At 52.4% G+C, this 25,389-nt stretch overlaps 1 protein-coding gene across 2 annotated transcripts; it reads right to left on the reverse strand.

The window, feature by feature from the left end:
* Positions 1–21,472: 21,472 nt before the first annotated feature.
* OLIG2 (oligodendrocyte transcription factor 2) lies at positions 21,473–25,015 on the reverse strand. Of its 2 annotated transcripts, none has more exons than XM_027530568.1 (2): positions 24,846–25,015; positions 21,473–23,920 (listed from the first exon to the last, which is right to left on the reverse strand). In XM_027530568.1, the coding sequence occupies exon 2, from the start codon at positions 23,849–23,851 to the stop codon at positions 22,868–22,870; it is 984 nt and encodes a 327-aa protein (XP_027386369.1). In that variant the 5' UTR covers positions 23,852–23,920; positions 24,846–25,015; the 3' UTR covers positions 21,473–22,867. The 2 variants fall into 2 exon arrangements, with proteins under 2 accessions (XP_027386369.1, XP_027385699.1); XM_027529898.1 differs by having other exon boundaries at positions 21,473–23,923.
* Between the last annotated feature and the right edge of the window lie 374 nt (positions 25,016–25,389).

The following is a 25,389-nucleotide window of genomic DNA, read 5'->3' on the forward strand; positions in this document are numbered from 1 at the left end:
GCACGGCACACCCAGACCCTTTTCCCAGGAGCGGAGAGGCAGCTCTGGGTCTGGCAGTTGCAGGGGACAGTCCTGACCGGTCCGGGAGCCGATGAGAAGTTCATAGGCTGTTAATAAACTGGAACCAATCGGTGAATGCGGGCCAGGCGTGCGGGGGCCGGCTGGGCCCGCGGGTCCTTGGGAGAGCTCGCACTTGTGCTGCCTTTATCTGCATATCGCAGGAGCCTGGAAGCGCCCGGCCGTTCTCAGCGTTTGTTACAGTGAATAGACATATGCCCCTCACACCAGCACAGGGAATATCTAATTAAGCTACACAATGATTGCTTATGCCCGGGGCTGTCACAAACAAGGCTCTGTCACTCTCCGCTGAGAACCACAAAATGGGAATTTGCTTTCAGGGCACGGTAATGAATATATTCGACATATATTAGAATTGATTTAGATCCCACACCCCTTAAAGAAACACAGCAAATGCCATTTTCACAGGAATAGTTTAGAGCCCATTTAAATATTTATTTTTAAATATTTTAACTCCTATTTTAACTGGGAATAGGGTCGTGGGCTGGGGGGGTGGGCAGGGTAGAAAGCTCCTGGTATATATTGGTTGGTTAATTACAATGTTCAGTGTAACTTGCAATGATTGTTTTTCATGAATAAGTTAGGACCGTAAGGGTGGGAGTTGTATTTTGCTCAGTATTAACAGAAATGTTTGCATGTGTTCCATGAGAGCCAAAATCTTTGAGCTTAAGAAGGGAATATGTTTTTCTTAAGTTGGTCTTCCCTTCCATTACTTTAGTATATGTGGGACCCACAAGGAAATTTTCCTTTCTTTAAAGTCAAATCATTTTAGTACCTCAAACTGAAGTCCTATATCCCTTACTTAGGACTTGTGTTGCTACTTTAAAATGGACTGTAATTTTTAACAGGGAAAAAAGCCCTTGTCTTGGTTTTGTTGCTGCTGTTTAGTCGTGTCTGACTCTTTGTGGCCCCATGGACTGTAGCCCACCAGGCTCCTCTGTCCATGGGATTTTCCAGGCAAGAATATTGGACTGGGTTGCTGTTTCCTCCTCCAGGGGATCTTCCCAACCCAGGGATGGAACCCATGTCTCCTGCATTGGCAGGTGGATTCTTTACTGCTGAGCCACCTAGGAAGCCCCTTATCTTGGTTTTGGACCTAAGAAATTACCTTTCCTTCTACTGTCATGGCCAAGAAGGAACTCAGATGGAAGTGGGGACACTGTAAGAAGTTCCTTGGCTGGAGTAGGAGAAACTGTGAAAACCACGTCAAAGAGTTTTTCATCAAGAGAAAGACTGGCTACCTAAGTTGCAGGGCCCAGTACAAAATGAAAATATGGGTTCCCTCATTTAAAAATCATTATTAGGGATTTCTGGGTGACAGCAGAACATTAAACCAACCACAGAGCTCTACTGAGCACCAGAACTTGGGTGAGTGACTGCAGGGGTCCCACACCCATGAAACTGGCCCTGCCAAGGATGCTTTTATTCCTCTATAAGGAAAAGAGGAAAAGAGGACAAGGAAAGAAGAGGTGATGTTAAATCCAAATTTTATACAGCCCATGAGTCCAGAGATACTCAGTCAAGATGAAATGAAGTGAAAAACTATTTCAAATTTATTTTGTTCATCCTGGCCAGGTGAACTTGAAGAGAACATGCATGCTCAGTTATTCAGTCATGTCCGACTTTTTTTGGACCCCACGGATTGGAGTCTTCCAGGCTCCTCTGTCCATGGAATTCTCCAGGCAAGAGTATTGGAGTGGGTTGCCGTTTCCTTCTCCAAGGGACCCTACCAACCCAGGGATCGAACTCGAGTCTCCTGCATTGGCAGGTAGATTCTTTACCACTGATCCACCTGGGAAGCCCGTTTAAAGAGCAGAGCAGGCCTCCAACACTAGCAGTTGGGATCTAAAGGCGTTTTTGTGCTTTTGTCTTTCCAAGTGTAAAGCTGCTTTTTTCTTTCCCTTTTCATTCATGATTCTATCAGTTCAGAGAATGAGCTCTGTAAAGAATTATGCGTTTGATGAATCGGTCAGAATTCTGGAGAGAAAGCAGAGATGGAAAATTCCTGCCTTCCCTAGAAAAATGAGAAATAGAAGCCTTGAGTAGCATTCTCCCAGTTGCTGAGAGCCCTGGCTGCCGTTGGGTTTTGCCCGGTGGAGCAGGTGGGGTGTGGCGACTTGTGGCTTGTCTGTCCCTCATTTGCTGTGTCCCTACAACCCAAAACAGATGAAGATGCCTCCTCATCCTTGGACCCTGGTCTGCCCCCACACCCACCATGAGTTTCTCCTGCAGGGCCAGGGTCCCATCTGGTCCTGCCCATGAACCACTGTCCATGGGGAAATAGCTGGTTTTCCTCAGAGGAGGATATTCCAAGAGATCTGTCAGGCTTTCTTTTTAAATTGTGCTAAAAAACACCAAACATAAGATCTAAACCACTTTTAGGTGTACAGTTCAGTGGTGTTAATGATATATATATATATATATATATATATATATATATATATATATATTGTTGTACAACTGATTGCTGGAACAGTTTTGTGCCTGTTCAGCAAAGGCGAAGGGAGAAGCAGGCAGCAGAGGATGAGACATCGATGACTCAGTGGACTTGAATCTGAGCAAACTCCAGGAGATAGTGAAGGACAGGGAAGCCTGGCATGCTGCAGTCTGTGGGGTTGCAAAGAGTTGAATGCAACCTGGCGACTGAACCACAGCAGCAACACAACTCCACAGTCATGGTTTCGGGCATCTGAAAAGGAAAGATCGTCAAACTCAGGAGGTCCTTAATAAACATCCTTAAATGAATGGGACCACACTAAGCTGTGCAACTAAGACTTTGTGTATGACCCGACCAAGTCCCTGGGCCCCATACAAATTTTGTGACATGATTTTTGCTGTCTCCTGATAACTATCCACTTACCAAAAAAAAAGGTGTGTGTGTGTGTGGTGGGGTGGTGGTGGGGGGAGACTTTTGAATCACTTGGATTCTTTGATCCATTTCTTCTTTTTTTTTTTGAACCCATGCCCCCTACAGTGAGAGTATAGTCTTAACCACTGGACCACCAGGGAAGGGCAACTCTGGATTTGATTGCTAAATAATCTCTAAGCCTTCATATTGAACAGCGTCTTTGCAACCTCTCAGCTATCCCAGAGCTTAGTTCGGTGTCTGATATACAGCAGGTGCTTCGTAAATATTTGGTGAACAAATGAGTCACTGAGAGGCTTTTCAGTATTAATGAGGAGGGGGAAAAATAAATGAAATCATGTAATCCCTAAACCCCACTTATGCCGGTGGCCTCAGCCCCCTGCCAGAGAGCATCCTTCAAAGCAAAGTTGATGGGGTGTCGGGGCAGGGTGCAGAGGACAGGGAGGGGAGGGCCGGGGGTGTGCACACGGCCAGGTAGCCAGAAACCCCTGGCCTGGGAGGATCCACCTTTGGAAGGAGAGCTAAAAGACTCTCTTGGGAAACAGAAAAACCCGGGGAGGACTGAGGTGGAGGGTGGGGCATCCAGCAAAAATGTCAGAGTGGTTTAAAAGCAGCTGAGGGTTGATCTGAGTGCTGCCCGCTAGGGTGCTAGATGAGGAAGATGGTTGGGCAACAGGTCGGGCAGGGCTGGCAGGAGCTGCAAAGCCTCATGGGAGGAAGTGTTGCAGGAGGACAGAACCTGACAGTGGTCTGGCTTAGGGATTCAAAGACATCTGGAAGGAAATCTGGAGGTGGGGTCAGATGGTAAATTATGAGAGAAATGGGGAGATGCACCATTATTTAAGAACATGAACCTATTTGTTTTGTCTAAGACAGAGCAGGACTTGCATGCTCATTCACATCCTTTTTTAAAAATGAGAAAAGAGCCTAAAAGCCTTTGCAAGGAATGTCCAGGATGAGTCTGGGGGGAATGAGGTTTGGGCTGAGGGGTTAGGGAGTGTGCGTACTTACTCAGAGATGGTATGTCTGCAGCTGGGGAAGCGTCTGAGATTGAGGTCAAAGGCAAAGCAAAAAAGCAAAAAAAAAAGGCAACATCACCAATTTTGTTTTTACCCTCCCCCAGCTCTCTAGGGACAAGTGGTCCAATTCCAAAGGTGGATCAAGAAGCTGCTTCTTTTTCCTCCAGGTGAGGGGGTTGTTAGCGAAGAAGCAACTGCAAGGTACGGAAGCTTCAATACACAGACCCTCTGGCACCCAGTGAGGAGTCAGGACCTGGCCCAGAAGATGTTAGGGTCACACTTGCTTGCCACTGTCATGGGGTTTTCAAGCATGGCACTAGGGCAGAAGGGCTAGGGGAGAATGCTTGGGAATTCACCTGTTAAAGCAATTCACTCTGGGTCCTGTGGGCCAATTCCCTCCTTTGTCTGGGCCTCAGTTTCTTGTCTTTGAGGTGGGCTCATTGGAATAGCTCATTGAGTCAGAATCACCTGGTGATTACAAACACACACATCCCTGGCCCCCGCCCCCAAAGATGCTGACTCAGTAGGTTTGGGGTCAAAGCCTGCTGTGGATGTTGCGTGCGTGCCTGCTAAGTCACTTCAGTCATAGCCGACTCTTTGCCACCCTATGAACTGTAGCCCACCAGCCTCCTCTGTCCATGGGATTCTTCAGGCAGGAGTACTGGAGTGGTTCGCCATGCCCTCCTCCATGAGATCTTCCTGACTCAGGGATGGAACTTGCCCCTCTTGTATTGCAGGCAGAGTCTTTACCGCTTAGACACTGGGGAAGCCCACAGTGGATGTTTTAAGAATGAACAAACAAAACACCCACTTGGTTTTACTCATTACTACAAGTTGATGTCTCTCTCTCACAGTTGGAAGGATGCCAAAGTTCTCTTGGCAGAATAAACCCCAGGGTGGACTAAGTTTTAACATCCCCCAACCCCATGCTCAAGTTGGATCCATCTTTCAGGGCCAGTTTAAGTGCGCTGTCCTTCCTGAAGTCTTCCCCACCTTTCAGATCCCTGGTCTGTTCTTGCTTTCTCCACCTCCTCAATCACCGTGATGCATCAGTGGAACAACATGACTCGGTGCAATGGCACAGCCCGTTCTCCCTCTAGCTGGCCTTCCCGGAAGGGCGTGCTCCTTGTTGGGCGATCCTTGTCTCCCAGCCGCCCTGACACCATGGTTACTGACTTCAGCTGGACCACTCTCTGATGTGTCGGCTGGGTCAGCGAGCCATCACAGCACAGCTAATCATCACTTTGCTTATTGTCAGTTCAGCTAAGTTAGCATCTGCTCTTTGATCTTTCCAGTGGGGTGTGTTCGAATTTATTCATTTTAGTCACCTTCATGCAAATCTCCTGTACATTTATTCCTTGTGATTTCCATTAGCCTAAAGGGTTAGGTTTGTTCCACAGCTTGTTAAATTTCTCCAGTGATATGTGTTCTTGGCACCTCTCTGCCCTGATTTGGAAAAAACTGTGACATCCATTCTCCTGGTAAGAGTCATGCTTTTCTCACCCATTGTTAAGTAGACTCTTCCGTCTCAGAAAAAAAAGAAAAAGGAATGAATACTCCAAATTAGGAACTTACATACGGAGAAAAGCAGAGATAGAGTTGGGAGTGTTGGGGGTGAGGGGAGGAATCGAGGGCGGGGGCTGGGGGCAGAGCAGCGCCACATGCCAGATGGAGAAAGTCTGCTTCCAGCGTATCGTGTTTCCTTGTTTTTCAGTCTCCTGATCTCTCTCCTCTTCTCCAATATCGTTTCATGGTCCTTTAAAAAAATCACAGTAATGCCAGTATTAATGTTGACGTGGTGGGGACAGGTGGAAGCCTACTTAAGAGGTGTGCAGAGAGACCTAAGCTGCATGGCCTCTTGAACATGCCTAAATCCAGTGCTTGTTCCTTATTTTCTGGCAGAAATCGTTCTGAACTCCTCAGTGATTCAGCTAGGTGTGCTGGTGGTGCCTTTAAGTAAAGGTTCCTTATCCAGTGATTCTGATAAAGTGGAGTCTGGAGGTTTATGGCGCAGATTTGATGTAAAAGCAACCAGGCTCCCTCTAATTACAGAAGTGAGGCTTTGCTGGCATCTGAAATAGGCGTGATTCTTCTGCGGCATCTAGACGGATCCACACATAGACTCCTATCTCTGTTATCTCCTCTCGCATTTCCCCTGGTAAACTCTTCATCACTCAGCAGCATAAGTCACAATGGAAATTGGACTTCTGCTAAGAAGATTTTAAGAGGGAGGTTCTCTTTGGGTTTGACTTGCACACACTGCATTATAGCACAGGGAGCTCAGGCTGGTGCTCTGTGATGACCTAGAAGGGTGCGGGAAGGCCAAGAGGGAGGGAACATAGGTACACATATGACTGATGCACTTCGTTATACAGCAAAAACCAACACAACATTGTAAAGCAACCATCAGTGTGTTAGTCTCTCAGTCATGTCCAACTCTTTGCGACCCCACGGACTGTAGCCCTCCAGGCTTCTCTATCTCCAGGCAAGAATACTGGAATGGTTGCCCTTCCCTTCTCCAGGGGATCTTCCCGACCCAGGGATTGAACCTGGGTCTCCCGCATTGCAGACAGATTCTTTACCATCTGAGCCACCACAGAAGCCCCAAAGCAGCTATCAGTTCAATTCAGTTCAACTGCTCAGCCATGTCTGACTCTTTGTGACCCCATGGTTGCAAAAATATCCCAATTTAAAAAATGGGAAACCAACAAGGTTTTAGAACAGGGAATATCACTCAATACTCTGTAATAACCTAAATGGGAAAAGAATTTGAAAAAGAATCATACATGTATCTGTATAACTGAATCTCTTTGCTGTACCACTTAAATCATCACAACATTGTTAATCAACTGTACTCCTATGAAATAAGTAGTTGTTTTTTAAAAAAGAGGAAGAGTCTATCGTCACTTTGCAAAACAGGTCCTTCCCTGCTCTGAGCAGTCCTTATGGCACTTCTTCTTCCCTGCATCCTTTTATTTTCCAGGGGAATTGTTATCTGTTGTGCTCTAGTTATGTGGTCCCTTAGGATGGTTCAGTCCTTTCCCTTCTCACTGATTCTAATACTTCCTCCCAGCGTACCATGCTCACCCGATTTCCCCTTAATCTCATAAATCTCCTTCCACCAAAACTTAATCCAGAGATCATTAGCTTTCTCTGTGTCCATTTTTCACAACAGTGGATTTTTTGTATCACACGTTCTATAGGAGCAATATCTAGAATTTCATTGAGCGAGTCTTTGTTCAACACTCTTAAATATAAAGACAAACTCAATGCAATGTGGTATCATGGATTGTATACCCTCCACTCTTCTCTGGAACCAACAAGAGATGCTAATGGAAAAACTGGTAAAATCTAACCAGAATCTGTAGTTCAGCTAATATCAGGGTAACAGTGTTAATCTCGTAGTTGTGCCAAGTGCTCCAAGGTTATGTCAGATATTCTAGGGGAAGCTGCCAGAAGGGTATATGGGGGTCCCCTGTGCTACATCATGGCGGCTTCCCAGCTGCCTCGGTCGGTAAAGAATCCTCCTGCAGTGCAGGAGACCCAGGTTCGATCCCTGCATCGGGAAGATGCCCTGGAGAAGGAATAGCAACTCCAGTATTCTTGCCTGGAGAATCCCACAGCCAGAGGAGCCTGGAAGACAACAGTAGTGTGTGGGGTCGCAGAGATTGGACACAACTGAAAGACTAAGCCTTTCGCTTCCTTCACTTCATATCATGGCGATGTCTCTGTGACATAAAACACATTCCAAAGTGAAAAGTTAATTTGAAAACGGACAATTTTAAATATGGTGAGAAAAAAGAGAGAAAAGAAACAACAGGAAAGCGAAAGACTTAGCACACGTGCATAGTTGCTTTGAAACGCTGTGTTAGTTTCTGCTGTACAACGAAGTGGACCAGCTATACGCATACCCGTGTCCCTTCCCTTAGGACCTCCCTCCCGTATCCCCCCACCCCACCCCTCTAGGTCATCACAGAGCCCTGAGCTGAGCTCCCTGTGCCATACAGCAGCCTCCTGCTGGCTGTCCATGTCACTCGAGGTCGTGTATATACGGCAGTGCTGCTCTCTCAATGCGCCCCGCCCTCTCCTTTCCGCTTCCCGTGTCCTCCACGTGTGTCTGTGTCTCTATTCCTGCCCTGCAAATAGGTTCATCTGACTGACCTCTGCTCACAGCTTGCCCTGTCTTCTCTCCAGGCAATGGGTGTTTTTATAGGGCTTCCCAGAGACACCACACTTTTCCAGACATTGGCAGTAGCAGGAGGAATGCTGAGCGCCACCGGAAGCTGGTGGGGAGAGACTGGGGTGCTTGCCAGCTCCCTGGGTCTCCCCCCATGAACACAATGAAGAGTAGACCAATTTTGAAGGCCAAAAGGCAAGGGTAAGCCTGCCTTTCTCTTTCAGAGAGTCAGAGGAGAGCAGTTTGGAGTCCTTTCTGGCTCTTTCTGTCCCTGTGGGTGCTTCTCTGCCCCTGTGTAGAGCTGGGGTGAATCTGAGGTACTGCCTCCATGGGCTGCTTTCAGGCTTCCCAGATGGTTTAGTGATAAAGAACCCACCTGCCAATGCCAGAGACATAAGAGATGTGGGTTCAATCCCTGGGTCAGGAAGATCCCTGGGAAAAGGAAATGGCAACCCACACCAGTATTCTAGCCTGGAGAATCCCATGGACAGAGGAGCTTAGTGGGCTACAGTCTATGGGGTCGCAAAGAGTTGAACATGACTGAAGCCTTCATCATGGGAGGCTTGGCCCAGGGTGAGTCCTGGTGCCCAGCCCTGGGGACACGGGCAGGAGAGGGGGTGCAGTGCTGGCTCGACTGCTCGGCCTGGCTTCACGGACGGGGAGACAAAAACAGTCAATGAGGGTCCTGCCTCCTCTCCTGGAAACCGTGAGCCTCAAGATGAAGGCGCAGCCCAAACTGCTCAAGCCTTCACTTCAAGGTGAGGATGGAAAGAGTGAACATGGTGGCTTCTGTGGGTTTCCTTCTCAATGATAGAGAGGCAGGCATGGAATTAGAGGAGGCCAGGTGCACCCCACTTAGCTATGTTTCCAGAGGGATTTCTTTGGACTCTTCTGTGTAGTTGCAAGAAAAGTGAAAGTGTTAGTTGCTCAGTCATGTCTGACTCTTTGCAACCCCATGGACTGTCGCATATCAGGTTCTTCTGTCCATGGAATTCTCCAGGCAAGAGTACTGGAGTGGGTTGCCATTCCCTTCTCCAGAGGGTCTTCCCAACCCAGGGATTGAACCCAGGTCTCCTGTATTGCAGGCAGATTCTTCACCATCTGAGCCACCAGGGAAGCCCAGTTGCAAGAAAGCTGGGTTTTGTCTGCTGAATTTGAAGCTCCAACACTTTGGCCACCTGATGCGAAGAACTGACTCATTGGAAAAGACCCTGATGCTGGGAAACATTGAAGGCAGGAGGAGAAGGGGGAGACAGAGGATGAAATAGTTGGATGCATCACCGACTCAATGGACATGGGTTTGAGCAAGCTCCGGGAGTTGGTGATGGATAGGGAGGCCTGGAGTGCTGCAGTCCATGGGGTTGCAAAGAGTCGGAAACAACTGAGCAACTGAACTGGCTTTTGTTTTTGTTTTAGAAAGTAGGTTACTCTCTCTCCTCAGTGGTTCACTGGGATGTGGGGAAGGAGACTTCTCAGAGGGAAGGGGAGAAAAATTAGAACTATACCTCAAATGCCAAATCCTGGATGTAGAAGAGGAGAAATGTGAGCAGTACCCATGAGCTAACGCGTTGGAACAATACAGCATGTGTCTCCCTTCTTCTGACTGTCAATCATATGAAAATACTTTTCCAATCTACAACACGGTTCACACAAACCAACAACACCCCGCCCCCCAACAATGATTCCTTTGCACCTTTGCCCTCCCATCGAGCCCTGCATTGCAGAAGGGGCCCAGCCTGGCTCCTTTAGACAGCCATCATCTCTCCAAAGAGGAGCGGTGTTTTGTAACCGGACAGAACTGGGAAGCAGGCTCTGGGCGCGGCGTCCTGACCCGGGCAGGCGCCGCCCGGGTGCGCTCACAGCCATCTGCTGCGGCCTGTAATGTATGAGCACATTAGCACACGGCCCGCCAGCAGACTGGACATTGTTCTCCGGGCGAGTTGGTTCAGCCAACCTCAACAAAGAGGCCGGTTTTTGCATTCGGGATAAATACAACCACTGAGAAGTTTTGTTTTGTTTTGTTTTCCCCCCTTGGGACATGTAATGTGAAGGTTTACACTGACTGAATTGAAAAGCTGCGGCCACCCCTCCCACCCTTGGATGTGGATGGTTTCGAGAGCTGCTAAGGTACCAGGAAATCTTTTTCCTCTTTCAGATATGCTCCCACTGGACAGATACATCAAACTGAATTTTTGGCCTTTTTTTCACTTCTTTTTAACCCAAGGAGTTTGTCTCCCAAAAGATTAGGACCAACTGTTTGACTATGAATCCACTTAATTTAAAGGTCAGTCTGAGGCTTCAGGGCTGGTAAAGAATCTGCCTGCAATGCAGGAGACCCCGGTTTGATTCCTGGGTCAGGAAGATTTCCTGGAGAAGGGATAGGCTACCCACTCCAGTATTCATGGGCTTCCCTGGTGGCTCAGCTGGTAAAGAATCTGCTCGCAATGCAGCTGCAATGGATTCGATCCCTGGGTTGGGAAGTTCCCCTGGAGGAGGAAATGGCAACCCACTCCAGTATTCTTGCCTGGAGAATCCCTGTGGACAGAGGAGCCTGGGAGGCTACAGCCGGACATGGGGTCGCAAAAGGGTCGGACACGACTGAGCCACTGAGCACAGCACAGATGAGGCCTCACGGTCTGGATCCTAATTATGCTCAAAAACTAACCAAAGGACTCAATGAAGAAGTGGAGAACGGTACAGTGTTAGTAAGTTTGTTAAGTGTTACAGCTTTAGTAAGTTTTTAAGATGTTATAGCTTTATTTGTTGATCCTGACTAACAGGTTACTTCAGGAAACTCCTAATTTGCGTCTCATCTCAAGTCCAATCCAAGACCAGCCTCCAGGACTTGGTTGATGTTTTAAAAAACACTTTGGGGACTGCAGAGCTCAACCATGCACTTTTCACAGCATCAGGTTCTGCTGGTGTTTTCTTGTGTGGGAGTCCCAGTGAAGTTTCTGCTCTAGTTAGGAAAGGGCTTGGTGGCAAAAATCCTCTGTGTGTATCCATTCCATGCATTCACTCATTCATTCATTCAACCACTGTTCATTGACCTCTTACCATGTGCTGGGCACTGTTCTATATCAGTGATCAGGATGGAAAACATCCTTGCCTTGTGGAGCTTATGTTCTGCTGGGGAAGACAGACAATAAACAACAAAACTAAGAAATTTTTAAAAATATAGCAAGAAGGAAAGAAAAGTGAGCCAAGTAAGGGGATTGAAAGTGCCCAGGGAAGGCTGGAGTATTAAAAAGGAGGGAGGTGATATTACTATCTCAATGGACAGCGCTTCCATATTCCCAAGAGAATGTACAACATCCTTGGATAATGGTACCTCCCCTACATTATAGCCCCCTGCTCCTCCAAATTCAATTCTAATTAGAAAAAGTCAGTTGACCAACCAATTGGAATCAGTTGACTCCAGTTAAGTAGGTCTCAAAGCTCTGAAATGCTAAGAAAGACCATGTTTCTTAACTTTTGTTTCCATATATTTCCAACTTACCCAAAGCAGGAGATGGGATGAAGGGTAGTGAATGTGTGTTGAATGAAAGATGGGGATTACAGGAGTCAGGATATCAATTTGTACACTCCCCCAATTTATGTTGAATCCTGATGATCTAGTTCAATGTCCACTTCTTAAAATGTGACTCTTATCTATATCACAACGAGGTCCTGTACATGCGATAAGTAAGCTGGCCATCTCATCACCAAGTCACAGATTGCACTGGGTGACTTGACACATGCAACAGGATGGATAAACCTCAAAGTCATTGTGCTGAGTGAAAAACAAAACTGATGCAAAAGCGACATATTGCATGTTTCCATTTATATGAAATGTCCTGAGTAAGTAAACTGATGAGAGTCTGGCTGGATGTTTAATAAGGGAATAACTCACAAAATACTGCCCACTTCAGTGTTCAGCCAGGCTTCTCAGTAAGATTTGGCCTCTCTAAGACCCAAAGGTACAGACTTGTTAGAGGGACCTGATCCACTGGAGGTGCCTGTCAAGTCCCAGGGCTTTCTTTTGAATGGGGTCCTTGACACAGGGTTGTGGCTGGCAGGAAAGACACGGGGCTTCTTTCTACAACTGGCAGGGAGAATGTCAGAGTTGTGGAAAGTCACAGAGGACCTTAACTTGGAATGGGCCTTGCCAAACTTTTCAATTTCTGTTATGTAATAGATGAGTAGATTGAAGCCCAGAAAGATCAAGCAACTTGCCTTAGGGCACCCAGCCTGCTCTAGATTTTTAACTCCTAGCCCAGGTTTCTTTTCACCATGGAAGGTCACATGCAGTGACCTGGGCATTACTCAGGAGTAAGTGAGACTATTAACAGATGAATGAAAAAGAAAGAAAAGTGAAAGTGAAGTCACTCAGTCCTGTCCAACTCTTTGCAACCCCATGGACTATAGCCCACCAGTCTCCTCCATCCATGGGATTTTCCAGGCAAGAATACTGGAGGGGGTTGCCATTTTCTTCTCCAGGAGATCTTCCCCACCCAGGGATTCAACCCAGGTCTCCCGCATTGTAGGCAGACACTTTACTGTCTGAGCCACCAGGGAAGGTCTGACAGATGAATGGATAAGCAAAATGCAGTACATCTATACAATGGAATATTGTCGTTGTTTAGTTGCCAAATCATGTTAGATTCTTTTGCAACCCCTTGGACTGTGGCCTGCCAGGCTCTTCTGTCCACGGGATTTCCCAGGCAAGAATACTGGAGTAGGCTGCCATTTCCTTCTCCAGGGGACCTTTCCAACCCGGGGATTGAACCCATGTCTCCTGCAATGGCAGGCGGGTTCTTTACTGCTGAGCCACCAGGGAAGCTCACAATGGAATATTATTCAACTTTGAAAAGGAGTGAAGCACATGCAATGCGATGGATAAACCTCAAAATCATTATGCTGAGTGAAAAACAAAACAGATGCAAAAGCGACATATTGCATGTTTCCATTTATATGAAATGTCCTGAGTAGGTAAATCCATAGAGACAGAAAGCAGATTAGTGGTTACCAGAGGCTGGAGGGAAAGGAAGTGGTTAATGAGCAGGATTTCACTCTGGCGGCGATAAAAAAAAAAAAAAAAGTTTTGGCACTGGAGAGAAGTGGTGAGTGTATAACATTGTAATGCCCCTGAATTGTTCAGTTGAAAATGGCTCATTTCATGTTATGGAAATTTCACTTCAATTAAAACAAACCAAAAGAAGTGACTGAAACCAACAAGGACCTGCTGTATAGCCCAGGGAACTCAATATCTTGTGATAAGCTATAATGGAAAAGGATCTAAAAAAGAATACATATATATATATATGTGTAACTGAATCACTTTGCTGTACATTTGGAACTAATACATTGTAAATCAATTATCTCTCAATAAAAAAAAATTTTAATTAAAAAAAAAAAAGAAGTATCTGGGTAAGAGGAACTGATGGCTTAAACACCAAACATGGGGTAAAGACAACCAGATCTGCCTGTGGGTGGGAGGGGCCTGATGGAAGAGAGACTGGAAGGGAGAGGGACAGACAGCCTAAGCCCCAGGGGTGGAGGTCTCTTCCAGGCTTTTTTGGTTCAACAGTTCTCTGAGTTTCCTGCCCCTGCTGCAACTTATACCAGCGTCTGGGCTGCACTAGATCACTTCCTTTCTCTCTGGCTGAGCCACACAGGTCTCGGGTGTCTTCACTAGCTGAACTGGCTTGAATAGCAGGGCGAGCTCAGAAGCAGGGTGATGGGGAGCTCCTCGTCCCATTCTCCAGAGGGGCCACCACAGCTCTCCCTGTGGCTCCCAGCCGCAATCCTAGAGAGGGGAGATCCTCCACTGTCCAGCTGACCACTTGCACTGGGCATCCCAGGGGCATGGATAGAGGCCAGGCCCTGGGCGGTGGGGTCAGAGAACTTTGAGGGTGGGGCCTCAGCTTCACAGGTAAATTTCCCTTCAGTTAGTCCTCCTTGATCCTAGCTCCTGCCCTTGTGAAAGTCACTCAGTCGTGTCCCACTCTTTGTAACCCCATGAACCATACAGTCCATGGAATTCTCCAGGCCAGAATACTGGAGTGGGTAGCCTTTCCCATCTCCAGGGGATCTTCCCGACCCAGGGATCGAATCCAGGGATCTAACCCAGGTCTCCTGCCCTTACAAGGACTCTATTCTGGTTTCTGGGCATCCCAGGTGATACTAGTGGTAAAGAACCTGCCTGTCAATGTAGGAGACGTAAGAGACATGGGTTCGATCTTGGAGGAGGGCGTGGCAACCAACTTCAGTATTCTTGCCTGGGAAGTCCCATGGACAGAGGAGCCTGCTGGGCTACAGTCCATAGCGTCACACAAAGCCAGACATAACCTGAAGTGACTTAGCACACACGCACATTCTGTTTTCTATGCAGCATGTAGGCCCTGCTCCAGTGCAAGGCAATTAGACAATGCAAGGACAGCATAACAGGCCTGTAACACCCACCCTGGGGCATGCAGAGGTGAGGCAAGGCTCTTTGCCCTGCATAGGGCAGGGGTGACTAGAGTCTGTATATCACGCTCAGGGGACTTCTGGGCCTTTCCTGGGGTCCTGGGTCAAACAGGCCCCCTTCAGATGCTGCAGGGCAGGTCATGTGACAGAGTAACAGGGACCCTACCTCACAGGACCTCCCAGAAGATTCAGTGAGATGACACCCCACCAGGTGGGTAGACTCTTCTGCTTATTGGACCTGCCCTGTATGCCAGGCCCAGGGCCCATTTGTCCCTTTCAATCCTGACGCCCTGTGGAAATGGTATTAGTACCACACCCATTTTAGAGATAAGCAAGCTGAGATTCAAAAAGCCCAGGCCTCTCTTCCAGGTCACACAGCTGGTGGAGCCAAGGCAGCATACCATGGCCCCACACCCAACTGCCCAAACATGGTCTTCATGGTGCTAGATCAACACCCCCGCAACCCCCACCCACTCCTGCCTGTCCCAACACATGACCTACATATTGGTGGCTGCATCCTGGGGGCCCAGGCTCACAAGTGAGGGTGCAGAAGTGGCATTCTGGCCAGACGCCTGGGCTCAGGGCATCCATTCACAGCTAGAACCAGGCAGGAAGCCATTTCGTTTATTCTTGGCAGTAACACAGTTGTGAGGTGCTACTATTAACTATTCTATTTACATAAAAAGAGACAGGCACGCTGGGAGGTCTGATAGCCTAGCTCTCTGTCAAATGGGAGGTCTGTCTGGGTAGAATCAAAGTTGCCCTCCAGCCCCTGGGCCCCAGTGGCACGTATCCGTGCACGATTTCCTGACCTCTCACACTCGTGTTTCCCCCACACTCTGGAAACCTCTTCCTTCCCCGAGTCCTCCATTTACCATCCACAGTCATTCATTTACATCAAGCAGGCAGGTCCAGATAGAAGTCTAGATACAAAGGTATCTAAGCCAGTTTCTACCTGGGGAGCCAAAAAGTCAAGGCCAAATAGTAGTTGTTTCTAGAATTGTCTACACTCCCATTTCAGTGGAGGCTGTGAATTTCATTAGCCCCTATATGCTTGTGTGCTCGGTCTGACTCTAGGCCACCCCCACAGACTGTAGCCCACCAGGCTCCTCTGTCCACGGGATTCTCCAGGCAAGGATACTGGAGTGGGTTGCCATTTCCTCCTCCAGGAAATCTTGCCCACGCAGGCATCAAACCTGCATCTCTTGAGTCTCCTGCATTGGCAGGCAGGTTCTTTACCACTGCGCCATATGGGAATCACTGGTCCCTGCCTACACAGGACAACAAGGGGAACTGTTTTCACCCATCACACTCTCCTTCCCAGCCAGGGGCTCCAGGAACCTGTGCCCAGACGTGGACCAGGGCACCCAGAGCCTAGCCTCATCCTCCCACAGAGCTTTGGTGATCACCCAACCTGGCTCCATTCTACAGGTGAGGAAACTGAGGCCAGAGGAAACTCAGGCCCCACTGAGCTTCTGAGGAGCCACTCCAGCTCTGCTCTTCAAGGCCAGCCTCTACTGCCCAGAGATCTGAGGATGAAGAGGGAGCCAGTGGCTCATGGTCCTGTTCTTCCACGGGCTCTCGCTGGAGATCCAAGACTTTAGCCTGGAAAGCTGAGGGCTCAGAGAGCGGGTTTGGACTGGGGGGTTCGCAGAGGGAAGGTTAGTGGGCCAGCCCACAAGGCCTAGAAGGACCAGGGAGAAGACAGATTCCCAGGCTCCCGAGGATAGTCGAGGAAGGGGAAGATAAACCGAGCTGTCCCCGGCCAACCGTCGCTGTCTCACGGGGCCTCAAGGACTTCCAGACCAAGGCCAAGGCTTCGAGGTTCCAGACTCGCCAGTGTGCCTGTGACCCCCCCCCCCCAACCCCGGGAAGCGCGTTGGGGTGCCTGAGTCCTTGTGCGTAAGCGCGGATCAGGGGGTCAGGGATGGTATTTGGTCTCCACATGAACTCAGGCGCTTCTGGAGAAATCCGCTTGTTTCCCTCTCAGGGAGGGGTGGAGGGGGGTACTCTCAATCCCTCCCACAGCTAGTGGACTCAGAGGCCCTGCGGCCGCCGGACTCAAAGCTCTCCAAAGGAAAGCCGCGCGCCGCGTCAGGCAGCTGCTTCAACCCGAGCCGGAGCGGGACGAGCTGGGGCTCCGGCGGGCGGGCGGAGGGGCGTGCCTGCGAGGCCGGGCCCCCCCTGGCTGCGTTCAGCCTGCTCGCGATCCGGGAAGCCAGGGTACCGCGGCGCACAGCTAGGCACGAGATCACGCAGGAACTCTGTTCCCAGAGGCTTCGAGGCCCGAGGACCCCAGCAGATCCAACGACCCGAATCTGCCGTCCTGATCATCCGCATCACTTTCAGAGGTTGCAGACTGGAAGCCCGCTGGCCAATTCGTGCCACACACCCGCCATCCCCGGTGTCGGGGGCGGGAGGGGGGCCTTAGTGTGTGATAAAAAGGGACCCGAGGTCCCTTGGAAAGACACTGCGCTCTCCCAGCTTGCGCGCCCCCGTCGTTTGCACGGACCGCGCGCGTGTCCTGCGGCCCCTGCAGGCATTTCAGTTTGCGATTCCTTTCCAAGTTGTTGGGGCACGCGGTGTGGACCGCGCCACTGGGCAGGAGATGCGGGCGGCGGGCAGGCGGCGGGCGGCAGCTGTCCCGCCTCGAACGCCAGCCAGTCCACCTCAGCGTCGCCGGCCGCCTCATTAGCGGCCGCCCGCGCCGCGCGCACCCACCCGAGTCGGCTAATTGCTAAAGCCTTTGGGCACCGCCCGCTGCCCAGATGGGGGCGTCGGGGCCAGATGGGGTCCAGGCGCACAGGGAGAGCCCTAGGAGTGTCACCTAAGGGGGCTGGGGACTGGGGCCTGGGTGGTGGTGGGGGTGGTGGTGAGCAGCAGTGTGGGAGCTCCAAGGATTCCCCAAGAGGTCAGAATCTAGAGACTAGATTGGCGAGGAGGAGAGATGGCTAGGGCAGCCTGGGTATGGATGGGGCGACTTCCTCAAGGTGGGATCTGGAGCCAGACCCCCGGATCACAACGTTGCTGCTTCCATTTACTGTGTCTTCCCCTGAGCAAGCCATTTACCCTCGCTGAGCCTCAATTTCCTCACCTGTAAAATAATAATTAAACAAATATAATAATAAACAGTAGCACCATCCTCAAAGGGTTACCAGGAGAATTGAATGAATGAGTAACAACCACAGCTCTCAGGGTGATGCCCTATACGGACTGCTGCTGCTGCTGCTGCTAAGTCGCTTTAGTCGTGTCTGACTCTGTGCGACCCCATAGATGGCAACCCACTAGGCTCCTCTGTCCCTGGGATTCTCCAGGCAAGAATACTGGAGTGGGTTGCCATTTCCCTCTCCAATGCGTGAAAGTGAAGTCACTCAGTCATGCCTGACTCTCAGCTACCCCATGGACTGGAGCCTACCAGGCTCCTCCATCCATGGGATTTTCCAGGCAAGAGTACTGGAGAATCCCATGGATGGAGGAGCCTGGTATACGGACTAGCCTTCTGTAAATGTTGGTGCCTCCTCTTCCAGCCTCTTCCGCCTATTATTGGCATCCTGAACTTCCAGGGTACAGCTGGGCACCGCCTCCAGGCTCACAGATCTGCCACAACTGTTGGCCACTGCACAATGCATGTGGCCCTGTAGCAACAAGGCAGCCCCTGAGGTAGGAGGAAGTGATGAGGGGTGAGCCCCGTCTCCACCCTGCTGGCCCATTACTCTGACCAGGAATGGAGGGTTTAACCCCAGGGGTTGCACTGCCTGCCCCCTCCAAACTGAGCCACGGGATGCTGACCCATACTATTCCACAGCCACCTCTCCCCAGCCAGGGTAGGACTCACTGTAGCAACCACTTACCCTGAGAACAGCCAGGCCTGATTCTGGCCTCCCTTAAAGGTGTGCAGAGACTTAGGGGGCCTGTCAAGAGACTTTGGGTGTAGGGCTGATGTCAGAGACCCCCAAGAGTCTTACTGGCACTGTGAGGCCCTTGTGTGGAGGCCCAGATTTGGCCCGAAGTCTGTACTAAAAGAGGAACTTAAAATGAGAGGAAGGCCTATATAGCGGGTATTTTTTGCCTTTGATGAACTTCTAGGGGGCATCAAGGTATTTACTTGATAGAAGGAGTTCAGACTCGTTGTTAGCTGGGTTCTATCCTAGGGATAGCAGACAGATGGCTCTCCAGTCTGAGAGTGTCTAGGGGGCTTTTAAAATCCAATGTCCTGGCCTGGGAGCTCCTCCCCTTCTCCTGCCTTCCCATCTGGGATGGAGGAGGATGGGTCATGCTTGCTGGGTTGCCCCAGCCCCAGCCTGCATGCATTTCCCTGGTACTTAAGTCTTCCTCCAGCCATCCTTGCTGAGATCTCAGGAACACATTCTCCAGTTGAGATGCCCTTTAGATGTGAGGGTTTGCTTTGCCCCTTGGCTCACTTCCAGTTGCCAGAATTCAGAGTTTCAACTTTATGGGCGCTGGAGGCATGGGATACCCCCCCCACAGGGGTTCCCATGTGCTCCCCAACACAGGATCAAACCAGGGATTCCTCATTTCTCTGTCTCCTGCCCAGTAAGTGAGAGGGGAGGGAGGACCGTGCCCTGGAGGGCAGAGACCACGCAGGAGGCCCCCTAAACCTCAAATCAGTCCGTTTTTAGGCAGGGGAGAGGGTGGGGGAGAATCTGGAAGACCTTGGGAGCTGGTGACGGAAGTCTCTGGGTGCCCAGGCTGAGAGCTGAGACACTTCCAGGGCCATGTGCGGGGATAGGGAAGCTGAGCTGTGGACCAGGGTCCTAGAGAACCTAATGAAGGGAAGGGGGTCCTAGGAGCCAGTGCCCCGAGGACCGAGTCACTGCCCAGTGTCCAACTGTTAGGATACCGCCTTCTCCCTGCCTGCCTCTCTCAGTGTATAGGGGCGGTTTGGGGGGTGGGGTGGGGGGAGGGTGGCGCGGAGATTGTCCCTGGACATCAGCGTGGGAGTTTAACTTCCTTTCTCTCTCTACTCCGAAGCCCAACCGCTGACCTGAGTCCGTCACCCAGGCCTCCCGCCACGCCAGGGACAGTCTCTGCAAGGAGCCATCTGCCCGGAGTGGTCCTGCCGGCCAGTGTGCGCCTCCTGCGCGGCGTCAGAGCGCTCGGCTCTCACACGTGGTGGCCCAGATCCCTGGCTGGTGCAAAGTTTAGGCAGATGGCTCTGGGGAGCGCCCGGAGCCTGGCTGGATTCAGGCCCTCCTTCCTGGGGGCCCGAGGTCTAGTCTGACTGGTGGCTGGACGCGAACCGAGAGCTTGGACATGGGGGACGGGAAGGGGGGGGTGACTTGATTTCTTTCAACAACTGCCCCTCTACGGATACATTGCTCCCTCGGGCAGCCCCGCCTGCACCTGCCAAGCCTTGAGTTGGGTGTAGGAAGCTGAGACTGCCACTGCGACAGGGACGCCCCCCCACCTTCAACCCAATCTGCATCGTGGGGTCCTCTGTGTGGCTTGTCGGCTGGAGAAGGACCCAGTTTTAAATCCTTGACAAATTTCGTTTCAACTGGGATTTGAAAGCAAAACCTATTAGATTCTGCCCTACCCTCTTTGTGGATTCCTGTGGAGCGGTTTGGGCCCGACCCCTTTATTCCGCCCTCTGCAGCCCCCCGGCCTTCATCCCAGCCGAGGGTGAGAAGCGAAGCCCAGTACGAGGCATCTGATCCTGGGGGGCGCCGGCTGTTTTAGGCCAGTGGCCTGACAGTATCTGCTGGCGGACCCAGAAACTACGTGTCCAGGAGCGAGGAGATGGAACCAACCTCCGTCTCCTGAACGCCCAGTCTTCGTGGGCCCGGCTCAGGGGCGATCCGGGGCGATCTCAAGAAACGGGGCGGGGGAGGGGTTCCAACCAGGGAAACCTCCGCCCCAGGTGCTCTGGGCGCTGGGACCTTCCACCGGTGGCCACCAAAGGTATCGTGAGCGAGCGCGCCCAGGGCGATGGACCATCCACCACGTCCGCACTTCGCAGCGTTCCGGATGCGCGCTCTGCTGTGAGCCGCAGGACTGCAAGGCGGCAAAACGTTCTCTCCTCTTCCTTGATCGGGAAAGGCCGAAGCTTCTTTACCTTTTACCCCCAAATCTCTCTTAAGAGCCACGTCCTAAATTTGCCTTGCAATTTTGGATTATGAGGAACCCGATAGCAGCGAGAAAACAGAGGCGGGAGTCAGGATTAGGAAGCCCTAGACCAAAGCGCGGCTGGCCACAGCCTCGCTCCTGGCAGGCAGTTCCCAGCACCTGACTTTTTGCGGTTCAAGGCCGGCGAGGGAGCCGGGCGAGGGTCGTGCGTAGAGCAGGGAAGGGAGCGAAGGGTTAGTGGAACCCGCGCCACAAGCGCCCGCAGCCCTCTGGCGGGAACCACATGGCGATGCCGGGCCGAGGGGACCTCGCGTCGCTCGTCCGCAGACGGATGCGGGTGGACGACCGCCCCTCAGCAGAGAGAAAATGGAATCGCTTCAGGACACGGGGACCTAAGCGCCCGGACTCCCAGCCAGAGACACGGGTCTCACCCGGGAGGCCCAAAGTTCGGGCCTCCGAACTTTGCACGGAGGAAAAAATTTTCACTTTCAATGAATCTAATTCTCAACCCAATAGAAAAGGAGTTACGGGTTAGGCGTCAGAAAATAAAAATAAAAACAGGTGAGGAGGAGCACGCCGAGGAGGTGCTCAGAACGTGTTTTAAAGAGAATGTTTGTTACGGGGGAGAAAAATGGGCCAACAACCCTCTCAATCTTTCTCTAGGACAAAACCAGCGGAGCGGTCCCCAAATCCAGCCCAGAAGGATGGAGTCCGGCCGCCCGCTTTTCCCAGGCGGCTCCCCGCACCTCCTTCCACCCACAAGGCTGGAAAACACCCGACTTACTCTAAATTTTATTTAAAATCTCAACACTCGGTCATTTATTTCATTTTTTTGCAACCAAACAAGTAATAAATATTATTTAGCACTTTTATCTTTTTACAAAAATAAAACAGATGATACACTCTCTGCAAGGGGCAGCAATCGGAGAGGGGATGTTACGTGGCCGACGCTGTGAAGCCCATATTGCAACTCTGCAAGCCGAGGCCGTTCGCGCGGAGGGAGGAAGCACGTGGAAAGAGTTTGTCATTTGTGTTAAGCTGGCAAAAAGAAACCAATATGGAAGAAACCCGGCTTAGACTGGGGAGGAGGTGGGAAAGTGGCAGTCACGTGAGCAATCAGCTTAGCAGCACGCACTTACCTCATTATTGATCTATTTACACATCCCAAAGAGAAAAAAAAAAAAAAAAAAACACTAAAAAGTCAACAGAACTCCCAAATAACCCAAACTATATTCACAGCAACATCCTTTGAGTTCTGTCAAATCTTCGGGTACCCAAACGACTGTCCCCAGCCAGGTAAGAAACCAAATCACTTTGTGCTCAGAGACGGAAAAAGGGGGTAGGGAGGGAAATTCTATTTTAAAATAACTAAAAAAACCCACCCGCACCCAAAGTCGACAGTTGTAGGTTATAACAATCCACAAGTGGTTCTATTCTGACTGTCTATAAAGCTTGATCGCACTGTTGAAAAAGGAACGTCGACAGATTCCTTCGAAATCCACAAACCCAAACCAATCAGAAGCGACAGGGAGAAACAGCCCGAGACCGCTGTGGGTTTATCCAGATACAGAGACTGGACGCGACCGTAAGTGCTTCTGGTGCCGAATACTAACTCGTAGCCCGAGCTCTGGGCAGGGGAGGACCTTTGAGGGCGAGTCCGGACGGCCGCTTCTGGACTGCGGCTCCAGAGTCTCCTACCCGCCCGGAGAGGCGAGGAAGTCCCCAACGCTCCCCTCCTTTCCTTCCTCCTCGGTACTACGAAGTGCTGCCCGGGCCGAGTGAGGCCGAGTTCGTAGGGAAAGCAGTTTTTAGAATCACCTCTTCTCTGGGGTTCTGACGGGGGGCGGGGAGGGGAGGGAGGGTTGAAAGACGAGATGCGGGTAGCTGCGCCTTCTTATAAAAGTATGTCCAAGGGAGCAGCGCTGCTGTTTAAAAGCCAGAGAGGGTTGAACCAAGTCCCAGAGCAAATGCAACCTCTCACTGCCCAGGGTTCAGCGCACGCCTCCGCTGCATCGGATCCCGGGTACTGGAGTCCTCACCTTTGCCCCCCACCCCCAGCTCACGGCACGGCGCTCCTGTTTGGGACTGAATTCCCAGGCCCCAGCGCCGGCCGGTCCTGGCTTCCCCCCCACGCAGCCTCGGGGCTCCCACCCTCCCGGCTCGCCAGAACGCGTCTGCCCCCAGGCCCGCTCACTTGGCGTCCGAGGTGAGGCGCGGCAGGCTGCCGGCGCCCATGGCCGACACGTGGTGGTGCGGCGGGGGCACCTGGCACATGCTGCAGGGGCAGGGCATGCCGCCCCAGTGCTGGAAGCCGCCAGTACCCCCGCCGCTGCCGCCCCCGCCCCCAAGCGGGGCCGCCGCCGCCGCCGCCGCCGGAGACTTGAGCAGGCCGTGAGGGGGCCGAATGGAGCCGACCGACGACAACCCGGAGCCGGGCAGGGAGGCGCTGGACACCGCGGCGGCCGCCGCGGCGGCGGCGGCGGCGGCGGCGGCCGGAGGCAGGATGGGATGGTGCACCGCCGGGTGGTGCGCCGCGTGCGCCGCGGCCGCCGGATGAGCCGTGGCGGCAGGCAGGGGCGCAGAGTGCGCCAGGCCGCCGCAGGCCGATGGGTGGAAGCCGGCGTGGTGGCCTCCGTAGATCTCGCTCACCAGTCGCTTCATCTCCTCCAGCGAGTTGGTGAGCATGAGGATGTAGTTGCGCGCCAGCAGCAATGTGGCGATCTTGGAGAGCTTGCGCACCGACGGGCCGTGCGCGTACGGCATGACCTCGCGCAGCCCGTCCATGGCGATGTTGAGGTCGTGCATCCGCTTGCGCTCGCGGCTGTTGATCTTGAGGCGCAGCTGCTGCAGCTCGGGCTCCGTCATCTGTTTCTTATCCTTCTTGGTGGACGACGCGGCCGCCGACGACGTGGACGAAGAGGTGCTGGACGAGGATGACTTGAAGCCGCCGCCAACGCCGCCGCCCAGCTTGTCCCCCGGGTGCGCGCCCGCCGCGCCCATGGCACCGCGCAGCTCGGCGCTCAGATCCGGCGGGCAGTCGCTCGGCGTGGACGACGACACGGTGCCTCCCGTGAAGCCGCCGCCCCCGCTGCCCTTGCTCCGGGCCGGCAGGAAAAGGTCATCGGGCTCCGGCGACGACGGCCGGCTAGACACCAGGCTGGCGTCCGAGTCCATGGCCCCGAGGGATCGTCGCAGCCTTCCCGGGGTCCTCCCCTCCCTGGGTCCTCAGAGCTTCCAGGACGCCTACTGCGGAGAGAGGAGGAGAGAAACACGAAAGAGACGGGAGATCGAAATCGAGATCGAGCGGCACTGGGGTCAGTGAGAGAGAAAAGCTGCTCCCGCCTGCACCGCAGCGCGGGGTCCAGGCGCTGGTGGCCGTTCGCTTCGGGTCCACCTCGCTGTCTCTGGTCTTGGCATGCAGGTAAGCTTAAGTCACCGCTCTTTCCCTCCCTACCGCCTCCCCGCCGCTCTCATCCACAGGTTGTTTAATCCCTGGAGGATGGAGCTCTCCTCTGGGAGGGTGGCATTCTACGGTTTTTATACTTTCTGTTAGGAATGAGGTCTTCCCTGGTGACTCAGACGGGAAGATCCCCTGGAGAAGGCGATGGTAACCTACTCCAGTATTCTCGCTTGGAAAATGCCACGGACAGAGGATCTTGGCAGGCTACAGTCCATAGGGTCGCAATGAGTCGGACACGACTGAGCGACTAACACACTAAGAAAAAGTGTCAAGTGAGGGTTTTTCTTTGGGAAGGGTGGAGATCTAAATAGAGAAGTATTTATTTGGTTCCTCAAACGCATCCACCTTATCTCCATCGACACCGCTCAGCAAACACACGCTCACAGACCGGCAGCCAGCGCCCGCCACGGAGCCCAGACTCCACGCGCTGCGCCAGGGGCGGGCTGGGGGCTCGTTCAGCTGACTGGGGCTGGGGCAGAAGACCGCTATTGTGGCCCCAATTTCTCGCTTTGGGGCAAAAGGGATGGTGCGGTGACCTTGGGAAGGGCCAGGGCAGCGAAACCGCTGGGAGAACTGGCGGGCAAGGGAGGGATCTGGATCCACTTTAGCGGAGCTCCCCGGGTCGCAGCCGAAGTGAGGGGCCTCTGTCCCTGGGGTGTAGGCTGGAGTTGCTTGGGGCGGGGGGTTGAGAGGGGCGGGCGCACTTACCACGGATGCGGTTAGAGGAGCTCGGTCCCCAAGACTGCGGCAGAGAACCGGGACCGGGCGCCGATGTCGCGTCGGTCTATAATGAGCATCCGCACCTTTCCCCGCTCGGAGGGTTTTTATAGCCGGGTGGCGGCGGCGACGGCGGCGGTGGCCGCGGCGGGGGCGGGGAACAATGTGCGGGTCTTGGAGGGGCCGCCGCGCCAATGAGCTGGGCAGGCCCGGGGTGGGGGTGGGTGGGGGGAGTGGGAAGCTGATGTCATCCGGGCTAATTCCGCTCAATGAAACTCGCCGGGCCGGGCACACGCCTCCTCCCAGCGCTCAGCCAATGGGCGCCCGCGGCCGGGAGAGTCTTACCGGAGGGACTGCAGCGTGGACCCCGAGAGGGAGAGTGAGAGGCAAAGCCCGAGGAGGAGGGAGGGCTCGCGGGGGAAGTGCAGAGCGCCGCGGTTGGGACCGAGGGAGAGAGGGGACACTGTCAAATTTCTATTAAAATGCGGGAACGCAGAGTCAGGCTCGGGGAGGAGGTGCGCGGGGGGGCTGTGCG

This window comes from Bos indicus x Bos taurus, chromosome 1 (genome assembly GCF_003369695.1).
Source record: "Bos indicus x Bos taurus breed Angus x Brahman F1 hybrid chromosome 1, Bos_hybrid_MaternalHap_v2.0, whole genome shotgun sequence".
Taxonomy (NCBI): Eukaryota; Metazoa; Chordata; class Mammalia; order Artiodactyla; family Bovidae; genus Bos; species Bos indicus x Bos taurus.

Excerpts from the sequence above, each read along its gene's own strand:
- OLIG2 (XM_027530568.1), bottom strand. The coding sequence starts at position 23,851 with ATGGACTCGGACGCCAGCCTGGTGTCTAGCCGGCCGTCGTCGCCGGAG.